General features: G+C 44.8%; 2 protein-coding genes across 2 annotated transcripts; both read left to right on the forward strand.

Moving 5' to 3' along the window:
* Positions 1–18,116: 18,116 nt before the first annotated feature.
* On the forward strand, positions 18,117–19,433 carry LOC147988439 (uncharacterized). The gene is made up of 2 exons (XM_087534837.1): positions 18,117–19,073; positions 19,212–19,433. Exons 1-2 carry the CDS (start codon positions 18,117–18,119, stop codon positions 19,431–19,433), a joined length of 1,179 nt encoding a protein of 392 aa, XP_087390963.1.
* Positions 19,434–20,465: 1,032 nt separating this feature from the next.
* Positions 20,466–23,526, forward strand: LOC125530276 (disease resistance protein RPM1). The gene has a single exon (XM_087539961.1). The coding sequence runs from the start codon at positions 20,490–20,492 to the stop codon at positions 23,340–23,342; it is 2,853 nt and encodes a 950-aa protein (XP_087396087.1). The 5' UTR covers positions 20,466–20,489; the 3' UTR covers positions 23,343–23,526.
* Positions 23,527–25,207: the final 1,681 nt, after the last annotated feature.

Genomic DNA, 25,207 nt, shown 5'->3' on the forward strand with positions numbered 1-25,207 from the left:
CGTAGATTCTATGCACGAGTAGAACATAAAGTAGTTGTGGGCATTGATTTTGTTCAATATGCTTACCGTTACTAGTCCAATCTTGTTTCGACGGCATCGTGGGATGAAGTGGCCCAGACCAACCTTACACGTACGCTTACGTGAGACCGGTTCCACCGACTGACATGCACTAGTTGCATAAGGTGGCTGGCGGGTGTCTGTCTCTCCCACTTTAGTCGGAACGGATTCGATGAAAAGGGTCCTTATGAAGGGTAAATAGCAATTGGCATATCACGTTGTGGTTTTTGCGTAGGTAAGAAACGTTCTTGCTAGAAACCCATAGCAGCCACGTAAAACATGCAAACAACAATTAGAGGACGTCTAACTTGTTTTTGCAGGGTATGCTATGTGATGTGATATGGCCAGAGGATGTGATGAATGATATATGTGATGTATGAGATGATCATGTTCATGTAATAGGAATCACGACTTGCATGTCGATGAGTATGACAACCGGCAGGAGCCATAGGAGTTGTCTTTATTTATTGTATGACCTGCGTGTCATTGAACAACGCCATGTAATTACTTTACTTTATTGCTAACCGGTAGCCATAGTAGTAGAAGTGATAAGTTGGCGAGACAACTTCATGGAGACACAATGATGGAGATCATGATGATGGAGATCATGGTGTCATGCCGGTGACGATGATGATCATGGAGCCCCGAAGATGGAGATCAAAAGGAGCAATATGATATTGGCCATATCATGTCACTATTTGATTGCATGTGATGTTTATCATGTTTATACATCTTATTTGCTTAGAACGACGGTAGTAAATAAGATGATCCCTCATTAAAATTTCAAGAAAGTGCTCCCCCTAACTGTGCACCGTTGCGAAAGTTCGTCGTTTCGAAGCACCACGTGATGATCGGGTGTGATAGATTCTTACGTTCGAATACAACGGGTGTTGACGAGCCTAGCATGTACAGACATGGCTTCGGAACACATGCAAAACACTTAGGTTGACTTGACGAGCCTAGCATGTACAGACATGGCCTCGGAACACAAGAGACCGAAAGGTTGAGCATGAGTCGTATGGTAGATACGATCAACATGAAGATGTTCACCGATGTTGACTAGTCCGTCTCACGTGATGATCGGACACGGCCTAGTTGACTCGGATCATGTAATCACTTAGATGACTAGAGGGATGTCTATCTGAGTGGGAGTTCATAAGATGAACTTAATTATCCTGAACATAGTCAAAAGGTCTTCGCAAATTATGTCATAGTTCACGCTTCAGTTCTACTGTTTAGATATGTTCCTAGAGAAAAATTAGTTGAAAGTTGATAGTAGCAATTATGCAGACAATAGAAGGCTTATGTCCTTAATGCACCGCTCAGTGTGCTGAAACCTCGAACGTCGTCTGTGGATGTTGCGAACATCTAACATACACATTTTGATAACTACGTGATAGTTCAGTTAAACGGTTTAGAGTTGAGGCACCGAAGACGTTTTTGAAACGTCGCGAAACATATGAGATGTTTCGAGGGCTGAAATTGGGATTTCAGGCTTGTGCCCACGTCAAGAGGTATGAGACCTCCGACGATTTTCTTAGCCTGCAAACTAAGGAGAAAAGCTCAATTGTTGAGCTTGTGCTCAGATTGTCTGAGTACAACAATCATTTGAATCAAGTGGGAATTGATCTTCCAGATGAGATAATGATGTTTCTCCGAAGTCATTACCACCAAGCTGCTAGAGCTTCGTGATGAACTATAACATATCGAGGACATATATGATGATCTTTGAGATATTCGTGATGTTTGACACCACAAAAGTAGAAATCAAGAAGGAGCATCAATTGTTGATGGTTGGTGAAACCACTAGTTTCAAGAAGGGCAAGGGCAAGAAGGGATACTTCATGAAACGACAATTCAGCTGCTGCTCTAGTGAAGAAACCCAAGGTTGATCCCAAACCCGAGACTAAGTGCTTCTGTAATAAGGGGAACAGCCACTGAAGCAGAACCACCCTAGATACTTGGTAGATGAGAAGGCTGGCAAGGTCAATAGAAGTATATTGGATATACATTGTGTTGATGTGTACTTTACTAGTACTCCTAGTAGCACCAGGGTATTAGATACCGGTTCGGTTGCTAAGTGTTAGTAACTCGAAATAAAAGCTACGGAATAAACGGAGACTAGCTAAAGGTGAGCTGACGATATGTGTTGGAAGTGTTTCCAATGTTGATATGATCAAGCATCGCACGCTCCCTCTACCATCGAGATTGGTGTTAAACCTAAATAATTGTTATTTGGTGTTTGCGTTGAGCATAGACATGATTGGATTATGACTATCGCAATACGGTTATTCATTTAAAGAGAATAATAGTTACTCTGTTTATTTGAATAATACCTTCAATGGTCTTGCACCTAAAATGAATGGTATATTGAATCTTGATCGTAGTGATACACATGTTCATGCCAAAAGATAGTAATGATAGTACCACCTACTTGTGGCACTGCCACGTAAGTCATATCGGTATAAAACGCATGAAGAAGCTCCATGTTGATGGATCTTTGGGCTCACTCGTTTTTGAAAAGTTTGAGACATGCAAACCATGTCTATTGGTGTATATGCATGAAGAAACTTCATGCAAATGGACCGTTTGGACTCACTTGATTTTTGAATCAATTGAGACATGCAAATCATACCACATGGGCAAGATGACTGAAAGCCTCGTTTTCAGTAAAATGGAACTAGAAAGCAACTTGTTGGAAGTAATACATTTTGATGTGTGCAGTCCAATGAGTGCTGAGGCATGTAGTGGATATCGTTATGTTCTTACTTCACAGATGATTTGAGTAGATGTTGAATATATTTACTTGATGAATCACGAGTCTAAATTATTGAAAGGTTCAAGTAATTTCAGGGTGAAGTTGAAAGATCATCGTGACAAGAGGATAAAATATCTATGATATGATCATAGAGATGAATATCTGAATTACGAGTTTGGCACAGAATTAGGACATTGTGGAAATTGTTTCACAACTAATACAGCTTGGAACACCATAGTGTGATGGTGTGTCCGAACATCATAACTGCACCCTATTGGATATGATGCATACCATGATGTCTCTTATCGAATTACCACAATAGTTTATGGGTTAGGCATTAGAGACAACTGCATTCACTTTAAAAGGGCACCACGTAATTCCGATGAGATGACACCGTATGAACTATGGTTTAGAGAAACCTAAGCTGTCATTTCTTAAAAGTTTGGGGCTGCGACGCTTATGTGAAAAAGTTTCAGGCTGATAAGCTCGAACCCAAAGCGGATAAATGCATCTTCATAGGACACCCCAAAAAAAACAGTTGGGTATACCTCCTGTCTCAGATCCGAAAGCAATAAGGGATTGTTTCTAGAATCGGGTCCTTTCTCGAGGAAAAGTTTCTCTCGAAGGAATTGAGTGGGAGGATGGTGGAGACTTCATGAGGTTATTGAACCGTCACTTCAACTAGTGTATAGCAGGTCACAAAGAGTTGTTCCTGTGGCACCTACACCAATTGAAGTGGAAGCTTATGATATTGATCATGAGACTTCGGATCAAGTCACTCCCAAACCTCGTAGGATGACAAGGATGCGTACTACTTCAACGTGGTACGTAATCCTGTCTTGGAAGTCATGTTGCTAGACAACAATGAACCTACGAGCTATGGAGAAGCGATGGTGGGCCTGGATTCCAAAATGGCTCGAGGCCATATAATCCGAGAGAGGATCCATATATGAAAACAAAGTGTAGACTTTGGAAGAACTACTTGATGGTCGTAAGGCTGTTAGGTACAGATGGATTTTAAAAGGAAGACAGACAATGATGGTAAGTATCACCATTAAGAAAGCTCGACTTGTCGTTAAGATGTTTTCCGACAAGTTCAAGGAGTTGACTACGATGAGACTTTCTCACTCGTAGCGATGCTAAGAGTCTGTTGGAATTATATTAGCAATTACTGCATTATTTATGAAATCTTGCAGATAGGATGTCAAAACATTGTTTCCTCGACGATTTTCTTGAGGAAAGGTTGTATGTGATACAACCAGAAGGTTTTGTCAATCCTGAAAGATGCTAATAAGTATGCAAAGCTCTAGCAATCCTTCTAAGGACTGGAGTAAGCATCTCGGAGTTGGAATGTATGCTTTGATTGGATGATCAAAGATTTTTGGGTTTATACAAAGTTTATGAGAAACTTGTATTTCCAAAGAAGTGAGTGGGAGCACTATAGAATTTCTGATGAGTATATGTTGTTAACATATTGTTGATCAGAAATGATGTAGAATTTCTGGAAAGCATGCAGAGTTATTTGAAAAGTGTTTTTCAATGGAAAGCCTGGATTAAGCTACTTGAACATTGAGCATCAAGATCTATAAGGATAGATCAAAACGCTTAATGGTACTTTCAAATGAGCACATACCTTGACATGATCTTGAAGGTGTTCAAGATGGATCAATCAAAGAAGGAGTTCTTGCCTGAGTTGTAAGGTATGAAGTTAAGACTTAAAGCTCGACCACGGCAGAATAGAAAGAGAAAGGACGAAGGTCGTCCCCTATGCTTTTGTCATAGGCTCTATACGGTATGCCATGCTGAGTACCGCACCTGATGTGTGCCTTGCCACATGTCTGGCAAGAGGGTACAAAGGTAATCTAAGAGTAGATCGCCAGATAGAGGTCAAAATTATCCTTAGAGGACTAAGGAATTTTCTCGATTATGGAGGTGGTAAAAGAGTTCGTCGTAAAGGGTTACGCCGATGCAAACTTTGACACTAATCCAGATTATTCTGAGTAGTAAAATGGATTCGTATAGTAGTAGAACAGTTATTTGGAATAGCTCCAAATGTAGCATAGTAGTTGCAGCTACAAGATGACATAGAAATTTGCGAAGTACATACGGATCTGAAAAATTCAGACCCGTTGACTATAACATCTCTCACAAGCATAACATGATCAAACCCAGAACTCATCGAGTGTTAATCACATGGTAATGTGAACTAGATTATTGACTCTAGTAAACTCTTTGGGTGTTAGTCACATGGGGATGTGACCTTGAGTGTTAGTCACAGAGCAATGTGAACTGGATTATTGACTCTAGTGCAAGTGGGAGACTGTTGGAAATATGCCCTAGAGGCAATAATAAATTGGTTATTATTATATTTCCTTGTTCATGATAATCATTTATTAGCCATGCTAGAATTGTATTGATAGGAAACTCAGATACATGTGTGGATACATAGACAACACCATGTCCCTAGTAAGCCTCTAGTTGACTAGCTCGTTGATCAATAGATGGTTACAGTTTCCTGACCATGGACATTGGATGTCGTTGATGACGGGATCACATCATTAGAAGAATGATGTGATGGACAAGACCCAATCCTAAGCATAACACAAGATCGTGTAGTTCGCATGCTAAAGCTTTTCTAATGTCAAGTATCATTTCCTTAGACCATGAGATTGTGCAACTCCCGGATACCGTAGGAATACTTTGGGTGTGCCAAACGTCACAACGTAACTGGGTGACTATAAAGGTGCACTAGGGTATCTCCGAAAGTGTCTATTGGGTTGGCACGAATCGAGACTGGGATTTGTCACTCCGTGTGACGGAGAGGTATCTCTGGGCCCACTCGGTAGGACATCATCATAATGTGCACAATGTGATCAAGGAGTTGATCACGAGATGATGTGTTACGGAACGAGTAAAGAGACTTGCCAGTAACGAGATTGAACAAGGTATCGGGATACCGACGATCGAATCTCGGGCAAGTATCGTACCGCTAGACAAAGGGAATTGTATGCGAGATTGATCGAATCCTCGACATCGTGGTTCATCCGATGAGATCATCGTGGAATATGTAGGAACCAACATGGGTATCCAGATCCCGCTGTTGGTTATTGACTGGAGAACGTCACGGTCATGTCTGCATGGTTCCCGAACCCGTAGGGTCTACACACTTAAGGTTCGATGACGCTAGGGTTATAAAGGAAGTTTGTATGTGGTTACCGAATGTTGTTCGGAGTCCCGGATGAGATCCCGGACGTCACGAGGAGTTCCGGAATGGTCCGGAGGTAAAGATTTATATATGGGAAGTCCTGTTTTGGTCACCGGAAAAGTTTCGGGTCTTATCGGTAACGTACCGGGACCACCGGGAGGGTCCCGGGGGTCCACCAAGTGGGGCCACCAGCCCCGGAGGGCTGCATGGGCCAAGTGTGGGAGGGGACCAGCCCCAGGTGGGCTGGTGCGCCCCCCCACCAAGGCCCAAGGCGCAAGGGAGTGGGGAAGGGGGGCAAACCCTAGGTCAGATGGGCCCTAAGGCCCACCCTGGTGCGCCTCCCCCTCTCCCCTCCCCTTGGCCGCCCCTAGATGGGATCTAGGGGGCTGCTGCCACCCCTAGGGAGGGAACCCTAGGTGGGGGCGCAGCCCCTCCCCTTCCCCTATATATAGTTGAGGTTTGGGCTGCCCAATACACATGAGTTCCTCTCCCCGTTGGTGCAGCCCTACCTCTCTTTCTCCTCGTCTCTCGTGGTGCTTGGCGAAGCCCTGCTGGAGTACCACGCTCCTCCACCACCACCACGCCGTTGTGCTGCTGCTGGATGGAGTCTTCCTCAACCTCTCCCTCTCTCCTTGCTGGATCAAGGCATGGGAGATGTCACCGGGCTGTACGTGTGTTGAACGCGGAGGTGCCGTCCGTTCGGCACTAGGATCTCCGGTGATTTGGATCACGACGAGTACGACTCCATCAACCCCGTTCTCTTGAACGCTTCCGCGTAGCGATCTACAAGGGTATGTAGATGCACTCTCCTTCCCCTCGTTGTTGGTTTCTCCATAGATAGATCTTGGTGACACGTAGGAAAATTTTGAATTTCTGCTACGTTCCCCAACAGTGGCATCATGAGCTAGGTCTATTGCGTAGATTCTATGCACGAGTAGAACACAAAGTAGTTGTGGGCGTTGATTTTGTTCAATATGCTTACCGTTACTAGTCCAATCTTGTTTCGACGGCATCGTGGGATGAAGTGGCCCGGACCAACCTTACACGTACGCTTACGTGAGACCGGTTCCACCGACTGACATGCACTAGTTGCATAAGGTGGCTGGCGGGTGTCTGTCTCTCCCACTTTAGTCGGAACGGATTCGATGAAAAGGGTCCTTATGAAGGGTAAATAGCAATTGGCATATCACGTTGTGGTTTTTGCGTAGGTAAGAAACGTTCTTGCTAGAAACCCATAGCAGCCACGTAAAACATGCAAACAACAATTAGAGGACGTCTAACTTGTTTTTGCAGGGTATGCTATGTGATGTGATACGGCCAGAGGATGTGATGAATGATATATGTGATGTATGAGATGATCATGTTCATGTAATAGGAATCACGACTTGCATGTCGATGAGTATGACAACCGGCAGGAGCCATAGGAGTTGTCTTTATTTATTGTATGACCTGCGTGTCATTGAACAACGCCATGTAATTACTTTACTTTATTGCTAACCGGTAGCCATAGTAGTAGAAGTGATAAGTTGGTGAGACAACTTCATGGAGACACAATGATGGAGATCATGATGATGGAGATCATGGTGTCATGCCGGTGACGATGATGATCATGGAGCCCCGAAGATGGAGATCAAAAGGAGCAATATGATATTGGCCATATCATGCCACTATTTGATTGCATGTGATGTTTATCATGTTTATACATCTTATTTGCTTAGAACGACGGTAGTAAATAAGATGATCCCTCATTAAAATTTCAAGAAAGTGCTCCCCCTAACTGTGCACCGTTGCGAAAGTTCGTCGTTTCGAAGCACCACGTGATGATCGGGTGTGATAGATTCTTACGTTCGAATACAACGGGTGTTGACGAGCCTAGCATGTACAGACATGGCTTCGGAACACATGCAAAACACTTAGGTTGACTTGACGAGCCTAGCATGTACAGACATGGCCTCGGAACACAAGAGACCGAAAGGTCGAGCATGAGTCGTATGGTAGATACGATCAACATGAAGATGTTCACCGATGTTGACTAGTCCGTCTCACGTGATGATCGGACACGGCCTAGTTGACTCGGATCATGTAATCACTTAGATGACTAGAGGGATGTCTATCTGAGTGGGAGTTCATAAGATGAACTTAATTATCCTGAACATAGTCAAAAGGTCTTCGCAAATTATGTCATAGCTCGCGCTTCAGTTCTACTATTTAGATATGTTCCTAGAGAAAAATTAGTTGAAAGTTGATAGTAGCAATTATGCAGACAATAGAAGGCTTATGTCCTTAATGCACCGCTCAGTGTGCTGAAACCTCGAACGTCGTCTGTGGATGTTGCGAACATCTGACATACACATTTTGATAACTACGTCATAGTTCAGTTAAACGGTTTAGAGTTGAGGCACCGAAGACGTTTTTGAAACGTCGCGAAACATATGAGATGTTTCGAGGGCTGAAATTGGGATTTCAGGCTTGTGCCCACGTCAAGAGGTATGAGACCTCTGACGATTTTCTTAGCCTGCAAACTAAGGAGAAAAGCTCAATTGTTGAGCTTGTGCTCAGATTGTCTGAGTACAACAATCATTTGAATCGAGTGGGAATTGATCTTCCAGATGAGATAATGATGTTTCTCCGAAGTCATTACCACCAAGCTGCTAGAGCTTCGTGATGAACTATAACATATCGAGGACATATATGATGATCTTTGAGATATTCGTGATGTTTGACACCACAAAAGTAGAAATCAAGAAGGAGCATCAATTGTTGATGGTTGGTGAAACCACTAGTTTCAAGAAGGGCAAGGGCAAGAAGGGATACTTCATGAAACGGAAATTCAGCTGCTGCTCTAGTGAAGAAACCCAAGGTTGAACCCAAACCCGAGACTAAGTGCTTCTGTAATAAGGGGAACAACCACTGAAGCAGAACCACCCTAGATACTTGGTAGATGAGAAGGCTGGCAAGGTCAATAGAAGTATATTGGATATACATTGTGTTGATGTGTACTTTACTAGTACTCCTAGTAGCACCAGGGTATTAGATACCGGTTCGGTTGCTAAGTGTTAGTAACTCAAAATAAAAGCTACGGAATAAACGGAGACTAGCTAAAGGTGAGCTGACGATATGTGTTGGAAGTGTTTCCAATGTTGATATGATCAAGCATCGCACGCTCCCTCTACCATCGAGATTGGTGTTAAACCTAAATAATTGTTATTTGGTGTTTGCGTTGAGCATAGACATGATTGGATTATGACTATCGCAATACGGTTATTCATTTAAAGAGAATAATAGTTACTCTATTTATTTGAATAATACCTTCAATGGTCTTGCACCTAAAATGAATGGTATATTGAATCTTGATCGTAGTGATACACATGTTCATGCCAAAAGATAGTAATGATAGTACCACCTACTTGTGGCACTGCCACGTAAGTCATATCGGTATAAAACGCATGAAGAAGCTCCATGTTGATGGATCTTTGGGCTCACTCGTTTTTGAAAAGTTTGAGACATGCAAACCATGTCTATTGGTGTATATGCATGAAGAAACTTCATGCAAATGGACCGTTTGGACTCACTTGATTTTTGAATCAATTGAGACATGCAAATCATACCACATGGGCAAGATGACTGAAAGCCTCGTTTTCAGTAAAATGGAACTAGAAAGCAACTTGTTGGAAGTAATACATTTTGATGTGTGCAGTCCAATGAGTGCTGAGGCATGTAGTGGATATCGTTATGTTCTTACTTCACAGATGATTTGAGTAGATGTTGAATATATTTACTTGATGAATCACGAGTCTGAATTATTGAAAGGTTCAAGTAATTTTAGGGTGAAGTTGAAAGATCATCGTGACAAGAGGATAAAATATCTATGATATGATCATAGAGATGAATATCTGAATTACGAGTTTGGCACAGAATTAGGACATTGTGGAAATTGTTTCACAACTAATACAGCCTGGAACACCATAGTGTGATGGTGTGTCCGAACATCATAACTGCACCCTATTGGATATGATGCATACCATGATGTCTCTTATCGAATTACCACAATAGTTTATGGGTTAGGCATTAGAGACAACTGCATTCACTTTAAAAGGGCACCACGTAATTCCGATGAGATGACACCGTATGAACTATGGTTTAGAGAAACCTAAGCTGTCATTTCTTAAAAGTTTGGGGCTGCGACGCTTATGTGAAAAAGTTTCAGGCTGATAAGCTCGAACCCAAAGCGGATAAATGCATCTTCATAGGACACCCCAAAAAAAACAGTTGGGTATACCTCCTGTCTCAGATCCGAAAGCAATAAGGGATTGTTTCTAGAATCGGGTCCTTTCTCGAGGAAAAGTTTCTCTTGAAGGAATTGAGTGGGAGGATGGTGGAGACTTCATGAGGTTATTGAACCGTCACTTCAACTAGTGTATAGCAGGGCACAAAGAGTTGTTCCTGTGGCACCTACACCAATTGAAGTGGAAGCTTATGATATTGATCATGAGACTTCGGATCAAGTCACTCCCAAACCTCGTAGGATGACAAGGATGCGTACTACTTCAACGTGGTACGTAATCCTGTCTTGGAAGTCATGTTGCTAGACAACAATGAACCTACGAGCTATGGAGAAGCGATGGTGGGCCTGGATTCCAAAATGGCTCGAGGCCATATAATCCGAGAGAGGATCCATATATGAAAACAAAGTGTAGACTTTGGAAGAACTACTTGATGGTCGTAAGGCTGTTAGGTACAGATGGATTTTAAAAGGAAGACGGACAATGATGGTAAGTATCACCATTAAGAAAGCTCGACTTGTCGTTAAGATATTTTCCGACAAGTTCAAGGAGTTGACTACGATGAGACTTTCTCACTCGTAGCGATGCTAAGAGTCTGTTGGAATTATATTAGCAATTACTACATTATTTATGAAATCTTGCAGATAGGATGTCAAAACATTGTTTCCTCGACGATTTTCTTGAGGAAAGGTTGTATGTGATACAACCAGAAGGTTTTGTCAATCCTGAAAGATGCTAATAAGTATGCAAAGCTCTAGCAATCCTTCTAAGGACTGGAGTAAGCATCTCGGAGTTGGAATGTATGCTTTGATTGGATGATCAAAGATTTTTGGGTTTATACAAAGTTTATGAGAAACTTGTATTTCCAAAGAAGTGAGTGGGAGCACTATAGAATTTCTGATGAGTATATGTTGTTAACATATTGTTGATCAGAAATGATGTAGAATTTCTGGAAAGCATGCAGAGTTATTTGAAAAGTGTTTTTCAATGGAAAGCCTGGATTAAGCTACTTGAACATTGAGCATCAAGATCTATAAGGATAGATCAAAACGCTTAATGGTACTTTCAAATGAGCACATGCCTTGACATGATCTTGAAGGTGTTCAAGATGGATCAGTCAAAGAAGGAGTTCTTGCCTGAGTTGTAAGGTATGAAGTTAAGACTTAAAGCTCGACCACGGCAGAATAGAAAGAGAAAGGACGAAGGTCGTCCCCTATGCTTTTGTCATAGGCTCTATACGGTATGCCATGCTGAGTACCGCACCTGATGTGTGCCTTGCCACATGTCTGGCAAGAGGGTACAAAGGTAATCTAAGAGTAGATCGCCAGATAGAGGTCAAAATTATCCTTAGAGGACTAAGGAATTTTCTCGATTATGGAGGTGGTAAAAGAGTTCGTCGTAAAGGGTTACGCCGATGCAAACTTTGACACTAATCCAGATTATTCTGAGTAGTAAAATGGATTCGTATAGTAGTAGAACAGTTATTTGGAATAGCTCCAAATGTAGCATAGTAGTTGCAGCTACAAGATGACATAGAAATTTGTGAAGTACATACGGATCTGAAAAATTCAGACCCGTTGACTATAACATCTCTCACAAGCATAACATGATCAAACCCAGAACTCATCGAGTGTTAATCACATGGTAATGTGAACTAGATTATTGACTCTAGTAAACTCTTTGGGTGTTAGTCACATGGGGATGTGACCTTGAGTGTTAGTCACATAGCGATGTGAACTGGATTATTGACTCCAGTGCAAGTGGGAGACTGTTGGAAATATGCACTAGAGGCAATAATAAATTGGTTATTATTATATTTCCTTGTTCATGATAATCATTTATTATCCATGCTAGAATTGTATTGATAGGAAACTCAGATACATGTGTGGATACATAGACAACACCATGTCCCTAGTAAGCCTCTAGTTGACTAGCTCGTTGATCAATAGATGGTTACAGTTTCCTGACCATGGACATTGGATGTCGTTGATGACGGGATCACATCATTAGAAGAATGATGTGATGGACAAGACCCAATCCTAAGCATAGCACAAGATCGTGTAGTTCGCATGCTAAAGCTTTTCTAATGTCAAGTATCATTTCCTTAGACCATGAGATTGTGCAACTCCCGAATACCGTAGGAATACTTTGGGTGTGCCAAACGTCACAACGTAACTGGGTGACTATAAAGGTGCACTAGGGTATCTCCGAAAGTGTCTGTTGGGTTGGCACGAATCGAGACTGGGATTTGTCACTCCGTGTGACGGAGAGGTATCTCTGGGCCCACTCGGTAGGACATCATCATAATGTGCACAATGTGATCAAGGAGTTGATCACGGGATGATGTGTTACGAAACGAGTAAAGAGACTTGCCAGTAACGAGATTGAACAAGGTATCGGGATACCGACGATCGAATCTCAGGCAAGTATCGTACCGCTAGATAAAGGGAATTGTATACGGGATTGATCGAATCCTCGACATCGTGGTTCATCCGATGAGATGATCGTGGAACATGTAGGAACCAACATGGGTATCCAGATCCCGCTGTTGGTTATTGACCGGAGAACGTCGCGGTCATGTCTGCATGGTTCCCGAACCCGTAGGGTCTACACACTTAAGGTTCGATGATGCTAGGGTTATAAAGGAAGTTTGTATGTGGTTACCGAATGTTGTTCGGAGTCCCGGATGAGATCCCGGACGTCATGAGGAGTTCCGGAATGGTCCGGAGGTAAAGATTTATATATGGGAAGTCCTGTTTTGGTCACCGGAAAAGTTTCGGGTTTTATCGGTAACGTACCTGGACCACCGGGAGGGTCCCGGGGGTCCACCAAGTGGGGCCACCAGCCCCGGAGGGCTGCATGGGCCAAGTGTGGGAGGGGACCAGCCCCAGGTGGGCTGGTGCGCCCCCCCACCAAGGCCCAAGGCGCAAGGGAGTGGGGAAGGGGGGCAAACCCTAGGTCAGATGGGCCCTAAGGCCCACCCTGGTGCGCCTCCCCCTCTCCCCTCCCCTTGGCCGCCCCTAGATGGGATCTAGGGGGCTGCCGCCACCCCTAGGGAGGGAACCCTAGGTGGGGGCGCAGCCCCTCCCCTTCCCCTATATATAGTTGAGGTTTGGGCTGCCCAATACACATGAGTTCCTCTCCCCGTTGGTGCAGCCCTACCTCTATTTCTCCTCGTCTCTCGTGGTGCTTGGCGAAGCCCTGCTGGAGTACCACACTCCTCCACCACCACCACGCTGTTGTGCTACTGCTGGATGGAGTCTTCCTCAACCTCTCCCTCTCTCCTTGCTGGATCAAGGCATGGGAGACGTCAGCGGGCTGTACGTGTGTTGAACGCGGAGGTGCCGTCCGTTCGGCACTAGGATCTTCGGTGATTTGGATCACGACGAGTACGACTCCATCAACCCCATTCTCTTGAACGCTTCCGCGTAGCGATCTACAAGGGTATGTAGATGCACTCTCCTTCCCCTCGTTGCTGGTTTCTCCATAGATAGATCTTGGTGACACGTAGGAAAATTTTGAATTTCTACTACCTCCCCAACAATCATTGCTACTAACATCTTTCAACATAATTTTCTCTAGAATCATATCAAAATAAACATATGAAAGCAACAACGCGAGCTATTGATCTACAACATAGATATGCTAATACTACCAGGACTAAGTTCATGATAAATTAAAGTTCAATTAATCATATTACTTAAGAACTCCCACTTAGATAGACATCCCTCTAATCCTCTAAGTGATCACGTGATCCATATCAACTAAACCATGTCTGATCATCACGTGAGATGGAGTAGTTTCAATGGTGAACATCACTATGTTGATCATATCTACTATATGATTCAGGCTCGACCTTTCGGTCTCCGTGTTCCGAGGCCATATCTGTATATGCCTGGCTCGTCAAGTATAACCTGAGTATTCCGCGTGTGCAACTGTTTTGCACCCGTTGTGTTTGAACGTAGAGCCTATCACACCCGATCATCACGTGGTGTCTCAGCACGAAGAACTTTCACAACGGTGCATACTCAGGGAGAACACTTCTTGATAATTAGTGAGAGATCATCTTAAAATGCTACCGTCAATCAAAGCAAGATAAGATGCATAAAAGATAAACATCACATGCAATCAATATAAGTGATATGATATGGCCATCATCATCTTGTGCTTGTGATCTCCATCTTCGAAGCACCGTCATGATCACCATCGTCACCGGCGCGACACCTTGATCTCCATCGTAGCATCGTTGTCGTCTCGCCAATCTTATACTTCTACGACTATCGCTACCGCTTAGTGATAAAGTAAAGCATTACAGGGCGATTGCATTGCATACAATAAAGCGACAACCATATGGCTCCTGCCAGTTGCCGATAACTCGGTTACAAAACATGATCATCTCATACAATAAAATTAAGCATCATGTCTTGACCATATCACATCACAACATGCCCTGCAAAAACAAGTTAGACGTCCTCTACTTTGTTTGTTGCAAGTTTTACATAGCTGCTATGGGCTTAAGCAAGAACCAATCTTACCTACGCATCAAAACCACAACGATAGTTTGTCAAGTTGGTGCTGTTTTAACCTTCGCAAGGACCGGGCGTAGCCACACTCGGTTCAACTAAAGTTGGAGAAACTGACACCCGCCAGCCACCTGTGTGCAAAGCACGGCAGTAGAACCAGTCTCGCGTAAGCGTACGCGTAATGTCGGTCCGGGCCGCTTCATCCAACAATACCGCCGAACCAAAGTATGACATGCTGGTAAGCAGTATGACTTATATCGCCCACAACTCACATGTGTTCTACTCGTGCATATAACATCAACTCATAAACCTAGGCTCTGATACCACTGTTGGGGAACGTACTAATTTCAAAAAAATTCCTACGCACACGCAAGATCATGGTGATGCATAGCAACGAGAGGGGAGAGTGTTGTCTACGTACCCTCGTAGACCGACAGCGGAAGCGCTATGACAACGCGGTTGATGTAGTCGTACGTCTTCACGGCCCGACCGATCAAGTACCGAAACTATGGCACCTCCGAGTTCTAGCACACGTTCAGCTCGATGACGATCCCCGGACTCCGATCCAGCAAAGTGTCGGGGAAGAGTTCCGTCAACACAACGGCGTGGTGACGATCTTGATGTTCTACCGTCGCAGGGCTTCGCCTAAGCACCGCTACAATATTATCGAGGATTATGGTGGAGGGGGGCACCGCACACGGCTAAGAGAACGATCACGAAGATCAACTTGTGTGTCTAGAGGTGCCCCCTTGCCCCCGTATATAAAGGAGCAAGGGGGAGGGGCGGCCGGCCAGGAGGAGGCGCACCAGGGAGGAGTCCTACTCCTACCGGGAGTAGGACTCCCTCCTTTTCCTTTTCCAAGTAGGAGAGGGGGAAGGAAGGGAGAAAGGAGAGGAAGGAAAGGGGGGCGCCGCCCCCCCCCTCCTTGTCCAATTCGGACTAGAGGGGGAGGGGGCGCGCGGCCTGCCCTGGCCGCCCCTCCTCTTCTCCACTTTGGGCCCATGAGGCCCATTAACCCCCGGGGGGTTCCGGTAACCCCCGGTACTTCGGTTTTATCCGAAACTTCTCCGGAACACTTCCGGTGTCCGAATATAGCCGTCCAATATATCGATCTTTATTTCTCGACCATTTTGAGACTCCTCGTCATGTCTGTGATCAAATCCGGGACTCCGAACAACATTCGGTACATCAAAATATATAAACTCATAATGAAACTGTCATCGTAACTTTAAGCGTGCGGACCCTACGGGTTCGAGAACAATGTAGACATGACCGAGACATGTCTCCGGTCAATAACCAATAGCGGAACCTGGATGCTCATATTGGCTCCTACATATTCTACGAAGATCTTTATCGGTCAGACCGCATAACAACATACGTTGTTCCCTTTGTCATCGGTATGTTACTTGCCCGAGATTCGATCGTCGGTATCTCAATACCTAGTTCAATCTCGTTACCGGCAAGTCTCTGTACTTGTTCCGTAATACATCATCTCACAACTAACTCATTAGTTGCAATGCTTGCAAGGCTTATGTGATGTGCGTTACCGAGAGGGCCCAGAGATACCTCTCCGACAATCGGAGCGACAAATCCTAATCTCGAAATACGCCAACCCAACATGTACCTTTGGAGACGTGGTTTGGTAGGGACGACCGGGGGCTGCGCGGTGAGGAGGCGGCTGGAGAATAGCGGCGGCGCCGGCGGCGGGGCGGGGCGGGAGAGAGAGGGTGGAAGCGTTGGGAGCGGAGGGACTGCTAGTGTCCCCGACAGGCGGGCCACGGGGCGGACAAGGGCGTGCGTCCAGGCCGTCCGCGCGCGTCCGTTTCACCCCAAACCGAGCGCAAGTTTGGTCCGGGGATGGGTCGAAAATGGACGGAATCCGGACATTTGTCCGTTTGAGGCCGTGCGCTGGAATTTTTTGAGCTAAATGACCCTGAAATTGAAAAGCACTTCAAATGAACTCTGAAAAGGTTGAAAGTTGGCATGGTATCATCATTTCACCCACATAGCATGTGCTAAAAAGTTGAGAGGGTTACGGCAAAAACTGGATGCACTTCGTGTACAAAATGGACAATCTCTTTCGAAGTATCAGGGTTTCGGATGAAAACTCATCTGTTACAAAGGGATTTCATTTTTTGAACTATTTTGAACTCCAGACTTTTTGTGTGTTTAAACTGCATCATTCAAAGTCACATCATCAATTTTTAACCATTTCTAACTGTATTTGGTATTTTTCATGCATTTAGTTAATTTTTTGAGCTAAATGACCCTGAAATTGAAAAGCACTTCAAATGAACTCTGAAAAGGTTGAAAGTTGGCATGGTATCATCATTTCACCCACATAGCATGTGCTAAAAAGTTTAGAGGGTTACAGCAAAAACTGGATGCACTCCATGTACAAATTGGACAATCTCTTTCGAAGTATCAGGGTTTCAGAGCAAAACTCATCTATTACAAAAGAGATTTCATTTTTACGAACTAATTTGAACTCCAGACTTTTTGTGTGTTCAAAATGCACCATTCAAAGACACATAATCAATTTTCAACCCTTTCTGACTTCATTTGGTATTTTTCATGCATCTAGTTCATTTTTTGAGTTAAATGACCCTGAAATTGAAAACCACTTCAAATGAACTCTGAAAAAGTTGAAAGTTGGCATGGTATCATCATTTCACCCACATAGCATGTGCTAAAAAGTTGAGAGGGTTACGACAAAAACTGGATGCACTTTGTGTATAAAATTGGATGCATTTCATGTACAAAATGGACAATCTGCTACAAAAGGCATTTCATTTCTTCACATGTAACTGCAGTGATATTCTAGATCAGAGGCATCGTCATAATAGTTGTGGAGAGAAAGTCTTCACTTTTTCTTCGCTTGTGTACTTTGCTTATTGCGGCGTGACCATGGATAATCTTCATCGTTTAACAGGGTGCTTGGGTTAGCCTTGACTTTGGAGGGAAGAATTTCATGAAACTTTTCATAATCTTCGGACATGTCTGTCTTGCCCTCCACTCCCACGATGTCTCTTTCTCCTAAAAGAACTATGTGGCGCTTTGTCTCATTATATGATGTATTCACGATGTCTCAGATTTTTCCTCGAAGCGATGCTCATATTTGCTGGAATGGGCGAGCAAGATGCTGCAATGGTGAGGGATGTGAGCGACGAGCTGCGACTAACGGACATGAGTGGTGGCAAGCCGGCCGGTGAGCTACATCCGTCTCCACTGGAGCTCCAACCGTCACGCCTAGAGCTGCAACCCACATGTTGCATGGGTGGCGAACGACAATGAGGACGGCCATTGAGGGCGGGAACTACGAGGACGGCTGGCGGGGGAGGCAAACGGCGAACGGTGACAAGGACGTTTGGTGGGGGCTGCCTTTCACAAACTTAGGGCTGCCCATGGGGAAAACTCGCCCCACGGTGACTGATCTGATGCCCATGGTCACGGCAGTGCAGAGAAAAATTCCAGCAGCGGTCTCCTTGCTTGACTACGGCTCCAAGCTGACATTGCTAAACTCCGTTGTGACTTTGCTAGCGATCTACGCAATGTGCTCGGTCAAGCTAAACCCCAAGATCATTGAACATCTTGATAAACTACGTAGATCTTGCCTGTGGCTAAAGAAAACTGATGATGGCACTAAGGGTAACTCTCTGGCAGCGTGGGACCTGCTATGCAAACCGAAAAACAAAGGAGGGCTGGGGATAATAAACCTCAAAATTCAGAACCAGGGACTCCTATTGAAACAGCTCCACAAATTTTACAATAAACAGGATGTCCTCTGGGTTGAGCTGGTTTGGCGTTCGTACTACAATGGTCAAACCCCACATGCGACTGACCTTTGTGGCTCGTTTTGGTGGAGAGACCTCATGCAATTGTTTGATGTCTACAGGGGGGTTACGAGAGCATCTGTGGTGGCAGGAGACACGGTACTCTTCTGGAAAGATGAGTGGAAGGATACATTGTTCCAAGAAACATTCCCGCGGGCCTTTTCTTTTGCCAAGGAACTAGACGTATCGGTTAGATCTCTGCTGTCCTCTGAGAGATTGGGTGATGTATTCCACCTACCCCTCTTGGTTGAAGCTCGCCTGGAAGTGCTTGAATTGCAACAGGTCACATCTGATGTTGCACTGGCTGAAGGAGTGGATACCTGGAAATGTGTTTGGGGTGGAGATGGTTTTCAAGCAACCAAATTCTATGAACATTGCTTCAGAAACATGCAGGTGGACGAGGCCTTCTGTTGGGTATGGTAAACAATATGCACAATGCAATGGAAGATGTTTGCCTGGCTACTACTGGCTGATCAACTAAATACCAGAAACATGCTGAGAAGGAGGCACTACAAAATCCAAAACGATGACTATACATGTCTGCTGTGTCAGAATCCCCCGGAAGAAGACGTTGCCCATCTCTTCTTCAACTGCCCCTTCGGTCAGAGATGCTGGGATGCCATAGGGATCCAGTGGCCAGTTAGCGACTACAGGCTCACGTTGTTGCATGCTGGCAAAAACTCTTGGAATAGGCCCATGTTCGTGGAGGTTTTCACGGTGGCCGCATGGGGTATTTGGAAGGAAAGGAACGACAAACATTTCAGAGGGATCTAGCCAAACTTCGGGTCTTGGAAGGCCAGGTTCAAGAATGACTTTGCTATGCTAGTCCACAGGGCTAAACAGGAGTTTGCCCCCATACATCTTATCTCTAGTTGCTGCTTTGTAAGAGTTGTACTTTTGTAACCTCCCCCCCCCCCTCACAATGTAGCACTGTGTTGACTCACTAACCGTTTAATTTAAAGTCAGTGGGATCCTCTCCCACTATCATCAGTTCTCAAAAAAAGTTTGGTGGGGGCGGGGACTGGCGATGCGGCCGGCCGACGAGGGACGGCCACCAGAGAGTGTGTGCGGCCCACAAGATGAGAAAGAGCCAGGGAACAGCACAGCCACACGGGGCGTTGATGGCGAGCGGTTGGTGGGCCCAGTCAGCCACGTGTCCCACCACGCGAGAGGGCTGCCATACGATGAAGGAGATTGCACGGGTCGCGCGCGACTGGCCGAGCGCCCCGGACCCAAACGTTTTCCTTTGGAAAAACACGAGAGTTTGAAAGTGTTTCTTGATGACTTCGGTTTAGGATCTTTTCTTAGTTTAAACCAAGATAATTTTACTTGTGCCCCTCTTGCTACTATGACTGTCCTGTACGTGATGTGAACCTTGCATTTACCAAGATATACATTCCAAAAGTTTGAGGCGGACAGCAACTATGAAGTTTGGAAGTAGGGGTAAGAAAAGGGTCCGGTGTGAGTCATCCTATAATTTGACAACATTGGAGTTCTCGTCCAACAATATGTGCATTTGCGATGTGCCAGAGAAAATAAATAAGTATCACACCGTCTGTTTTGTACACTTCTTCTCTTTTTGTTTTTTTTCTCATAGAACGCATATACTTATATAATTTAGCTGAGAACATTGAAGTTCTCGCCCAATAATTTGTCCATTTGCGTCTAAAGTTCTTGACAGAATTTTGTTTTAGAATAAAATAGATCACCCATTGTAGCCAACGTTACCAAACCATTCGTATGTCCTCTTCCTCCCATACAGCAGCCAGAATAATCCTGCTCCTCCGGTAGCAAGAATCCTCTACATCTGAGCTCAAAGCCTCAACAACCATGGCAGAAGCTGTTGTCGGGAAGCTCGTGGTCATGCTTGGCGCGGCGCTGGTGAAAGAGGCGGTCATCTTGGGCCGGGCGCTGCTCGGCAAGGAAGCCACCGCCCTCAGGGGCCTCTTCAGCAACATCCGTCGGTCCAAGGCGGAGCTGGAGAGCATGCAAGCGTACCTGCAGGAGGCAGAGCGGTTCAAGGACACCGACCAGACCACCGCCATCTTCGTCGGCGAGATCAGGGGCCTGGCCTTCCGGATCGAGGACGTCGTCGATGAGTTCATCTATAAGCTGGAGGACTGCAAGCATGGAGGGTTTGTTGGCAAGATGAGGAAGTGGCTCAAGCATATCAAGGCATGGCGGTGCATGGCAGCCAAGCTCCAAGAAATTGAAGCCCAGCTGCAGGATGCCAACCGGAGGAAGAGAGACTATGCCGTCACTGGCAGATCTGCTACTGCTGCCAGATCGACGAATCAAGTTCAAGCTTTGCACTTCACCAGGGATGAGGACCTTGTGGGGATCGAAGAGCACAAGGAGAGGTTGATACGGTGGCTGACAGGCAGTGGTGATGGTCCGGAGCAGAGCAGCAGCAAAGTCACCATGGTTTGGGGGATGCCTGGTGTTGGTAAAACCACTCTGGTTGATCATGTGTACAACACTGTGAAAGTGGATTTCGACGCCGCAGCATGGGTAACTGTGTCAGAGAGTTATCGTATTGAGGATCTGCTGAAAAAGATTGCCGCCCAGTTTGGCATCGCAGTTGATGTCGCCAACATTGAGATGAGAGGCCTAGCAAAGTCCATCCACAACTACCTTAAAGGTAAAAAGTACATCTTGGTCCTGGATGATGTTTGGGCTAAGCGCTTGTGGTCGGAGATAAATGACATCTTCCCAAAATCTAATTGTACTGGCCGAGTTGTCATTACATCAAGAAAGCAGGCAGTGTTGACAACTAGGGAGTCTACATCTACAATTCACCTGGAACCGCTACAAGAGCATCACTCATGGCTGCTATTTTGCAAAGGAGCCTTTGGGGATGCTAAAGACAAAGAGTGCCCATTAGAGCTGCAAGAATTAGCTCGAAAGTTCATAGCAAAGTGTCAAGGCTTGCCTATTGCTATTGCATGCATTAGCCGCCTACTCTCTTGCAAACCCCCAATTTCTTCTGAATGGGAGGATGTGTACAGGGGTCTAGATTTGCAGTTGGCGAATGATGTGATCCCAGGTGCTCATTTGATCCTAAAGGTCAGCTTGAAGGACCTTCAGTATGATTTGAAGAATTGTTTCCTACACTGTGCATTATCTCCAGAAGATTGTGTGTTAAAGAGGAGGAAGATCATGAGGCAGTGGATCACGGCGGGGTTTATCACGGAAAAAGATGAGAGCAAAACATTGGAGGAAGTGGCAGAGGGATACTTGGCTGAGCTTGTGAACAGAAGCCTACTACAGGTAGTGGAGAGGAATCATTTCGGACGACTGAAACACTGCCGGATGCATGATGTCATACGCCTTCTGGCCCTTAACAAAGCCAAGGAAGAATGCTTTGGTAAAGTTTATAACGGCTCTGGTGGTACTGGGGCATTCTCTGTAGAGGGTGCACGTCGCATATCGGTCCTAGGGGGAAACATTAAACAACTCAGCCGCAGCCGATCTGGTGCAACACAGCTTTGTGCACTCCATGTTTTTGAGAGCTATATTGATATTGATTTGCTTAAGCCAATCCTAGCATCTTCAAGTTTGCTGTCGACATTGGATCTGCAAGGTACTCATATCAAAATGCTTCCCAATGAGGTATTCGACTTGTTTAATCTGCGTTATTTGTGTCTTAGAGATACCGAAATCGAAAGCCTCCCTGAAGCAGTGGGGAGGTTACAAAATTTGGAAGACTTGGATGCTTTCCGATCTAAGCTGACATATTTGCCAAATAATGTTGTCAAACTTCAGAAGTTGAGATACCTGTATGCATATAGCATTAGTGCATCAGATGCGTCTGAAACTGGAGTCAAGGTGCCTAATGGCATGCATCACTTGGCACGACTGCAGGCTCTTCTGTTCGTCAAAGCCACTCCAGAGTTTCTACGTGAAGTTGGAGCTTTGACAGAGCTAAGAACATTTGGTGTCTGCAACCTAAGAAGCGAACACTCTGTTGACTTGAGCAATGCTATCACCAAAATGCACCACCTTGTTCATCTTGAAATTTGTGCTACAGCTGATAATGAGGTGTTGTGGCTGGAAGGGCTATATTTACCTCCAACCCTTTCTTGGTTTGGTTTAGGAGGGCAGCTAGAAAAAACATCGATGCCTCAGATTTTCTCTTCTTGGTCACACCTTAATAGCCTCACTCGGTTGCAGTTTGTATTCTCTAGTATTGATGAGCAAACCTTTTCCTGTCTGTGTCTGTTACATGGCCTATGCTCTCTTGAGCTGCTGAAAGCTTTTGAAGGGAGGAGGTTGGATTTTTCTGCAGGGTCGTTTCCAAAACTTAGGCATCTATTGATTGGGGGCGCCGCACAGCTCAACCAAGTTGGAATAGAGGAGGGCGCGATGCAAAACCTCGTTGAGCTATGGTTCGGAGACTGTCCCAAGCTAAGGTTTCTTCCTGATGGTATCGAACATCTTGCAGCCCTTGAGAAATTAGGTCTAAAAGACACATCAGAAGAGCTGATAGAGAAACTCCGGCAAAAAAGAGATTCAGATAAATGCAGCGAAGATTTAGTGAAGATTGGCCACATAAGGAATGTTACAGTTGGACTGACGCAAAAAGGACTTTGGGAAAGGATCGGACGATATATCATCTCTGCTCCAAGGTTAGGGTTCGCTTTTTCTTCTTCTGGCGGAATTAAATTAGCAATTGGTAGCTAGTAACGGCTCATGCAAATTTTTACTAGGAAGGGGTTATTTCTTGTTACTACCACTTTGAATCGAAGACATGCCAGAAGATCAGCTGTGGATCGGGTTCTACAGCAATGCCAACACGTGTCGTCTTATTCGACATTATGCTGTGTGAAATGAGTATTCTGCTCATCAATTAGTGGTATTTTTTATTGTCTAGCTACTCTCTTTGTCATTGTTACGCAAGCTTCAGTATGCGTGCACCTGATGCGACCGATTCTTCAGGAGTGGTAGGGCTACTTCGCTGATCCTTCTTTTCAGTTTTTCAGTCTGTGTACTGCCGTTGGCACTTTTAATCTATGTAAGTTGTAATCATTACTGAGCAATATACAAGTATCTATTCCTCATTATTCAGCAGGCATATGCTACAACTTTGTCCATAAGATCATCTTCATATGCTGATGAAATCAGGGAGCTGTTGAAGGCAGTCCTCTGCTATTGAAAAAATTTTGTCTGATTTGTCGCGGCAGAATCAGAATGTATGCAAGCGCATGGCCAGGAAGGCAGTTTTGTTGCGTGTTGATTGCCGGCTTCAAGGAGCTGCATTCCATCGCCAGAGACCAGCTTTGGTGAGGGGCTCCATCGCCTCCCGGTGTAGTTGATCTGGTCACTGTTGCCGAGTCTCGGGGAGGGATGTCGCCACATCGGTGGTGGCGGTGGGAAAAATTTCTGGCACTGAATACCAAGTGTTAGCACGACAATAGTCTAGGTGGAATTCAGAGAACTGTATTTGGTTCTGAATCACTCGATTACATGCACACTGGTGCTGAATTGGAGAACATGAAAGGGGAGAAAAGGTTGAGAGCCAGGTAGTTGGTAGCCGCTGTTGTTGCCATGCGGTGATCAAACTTCGATGCCTGCACCTAATGCGATGGATTCTTCGCTGATCCATCTTTTGAACTTTCAGTCTGTGTGCTGCCGTTGGCACTTCTAATCTACAGTATATATATAAGCTAATATTCAGCAGGCATGCATGCATGGTGGAACTTTGTTCATGACAGCATGGCCATATTTCCGGAAAAAATAAGAGCATGGCCATATGCTGCTTGAAACTAGGACTGTGTCCAAATTTTCTTTTGGTCTTGTTTGTCGCACTGGAATCGGAATGTATGCAAGTGGAGTAGTTTTCAGTGATTTTGATGGACTGTCCATCCATAATGCAAAGTTCCTGACCTCTGTTTTTTATAAGAAAAGGAACACAAAGATTTGTTTTTCCAGCAAAGAATATTTTCTCTTTCTCTCACCATTCCCGTCACGGGGGAAAATCCTTGCCAGGACTTGGCCTCAAGTGCTTCGAAGAATGTTTTTTTTTGTTAGTCGAAATATGCATCTAATAGTAATGCAGTAATAAATAAATAAGCAATAGTAGAATTTAAACTGAACTGAAATTACTATTTTTGTTCGTCTAATGACAAGTGCAGAGCCATGAAGGCAGTTTGTGACAGGGGCTGCCACTTGCCCCTAGTACAAAGCAAAGCAGTGGTCCACATCAGCATTTCTGGAATTGGAACAGAAAACTCTTCTGCCCCGTCTACTGGGTAACTGACAGTGTCCACACATTCTTCAGACATGACCAACGTCAGTGTTACAGCAATTTTCACACGCGCCCCTTGTCGCACGTACAAGTGGCATTCAACAAGACTGGATTGCACCAAGGTCTATGCAGCCAGTACAGCACGGCAGGGGGTTCCATTAAATCAGATCTGGAATTTTCTTTTTCCTGCCTACGGCGAAGGCGACATGTAAGGAAGATCAGCTGTGGCCTGTGGCTCTGGTTATCAAATGCAAATATGTAATTCCATGACCGCGGCAATTTCTTAGCGGCAAAGAGCAAA

This window comes from Triticum urartu, chromosome 1A, assembly GCF_056163025.1.
Source record: "Triticum urartu cultivar PI428250 chromosome 1A, HENAU_Tu73, whole genome shotgun sequence".
NCBI lineage: Eukaryota > Viridiplantae > Streptophyta > Magnoliopsida > Poales > Poaceae > Triticum > Triticum urartu.

Bases quoted from the DNA above. Each gene is read 5' to 3' on its own strand.
- LOC147988439 (XM_087534837.1), top strand. From the start codon at position 18,117: ATGAGGACGGCCATTGAGGGCGGGAACTACGAGGACGGCTGGCGGGGG. The intron at 19,074-19,211 runs GTATGGTAAACA...CTGCTGTGTCAG, and splicing joins TGGACGAGGCCTTCTGTTGG to AATCCCCCGGAAGAAGACGT.
- LOC125530276 (XM_087539961.1), top strand. From the start codon at position 20,490: ATGGCAGAAGCTGTTGTCGGGAAGCTCGTGGTCATGCTTGGCGCGGCG.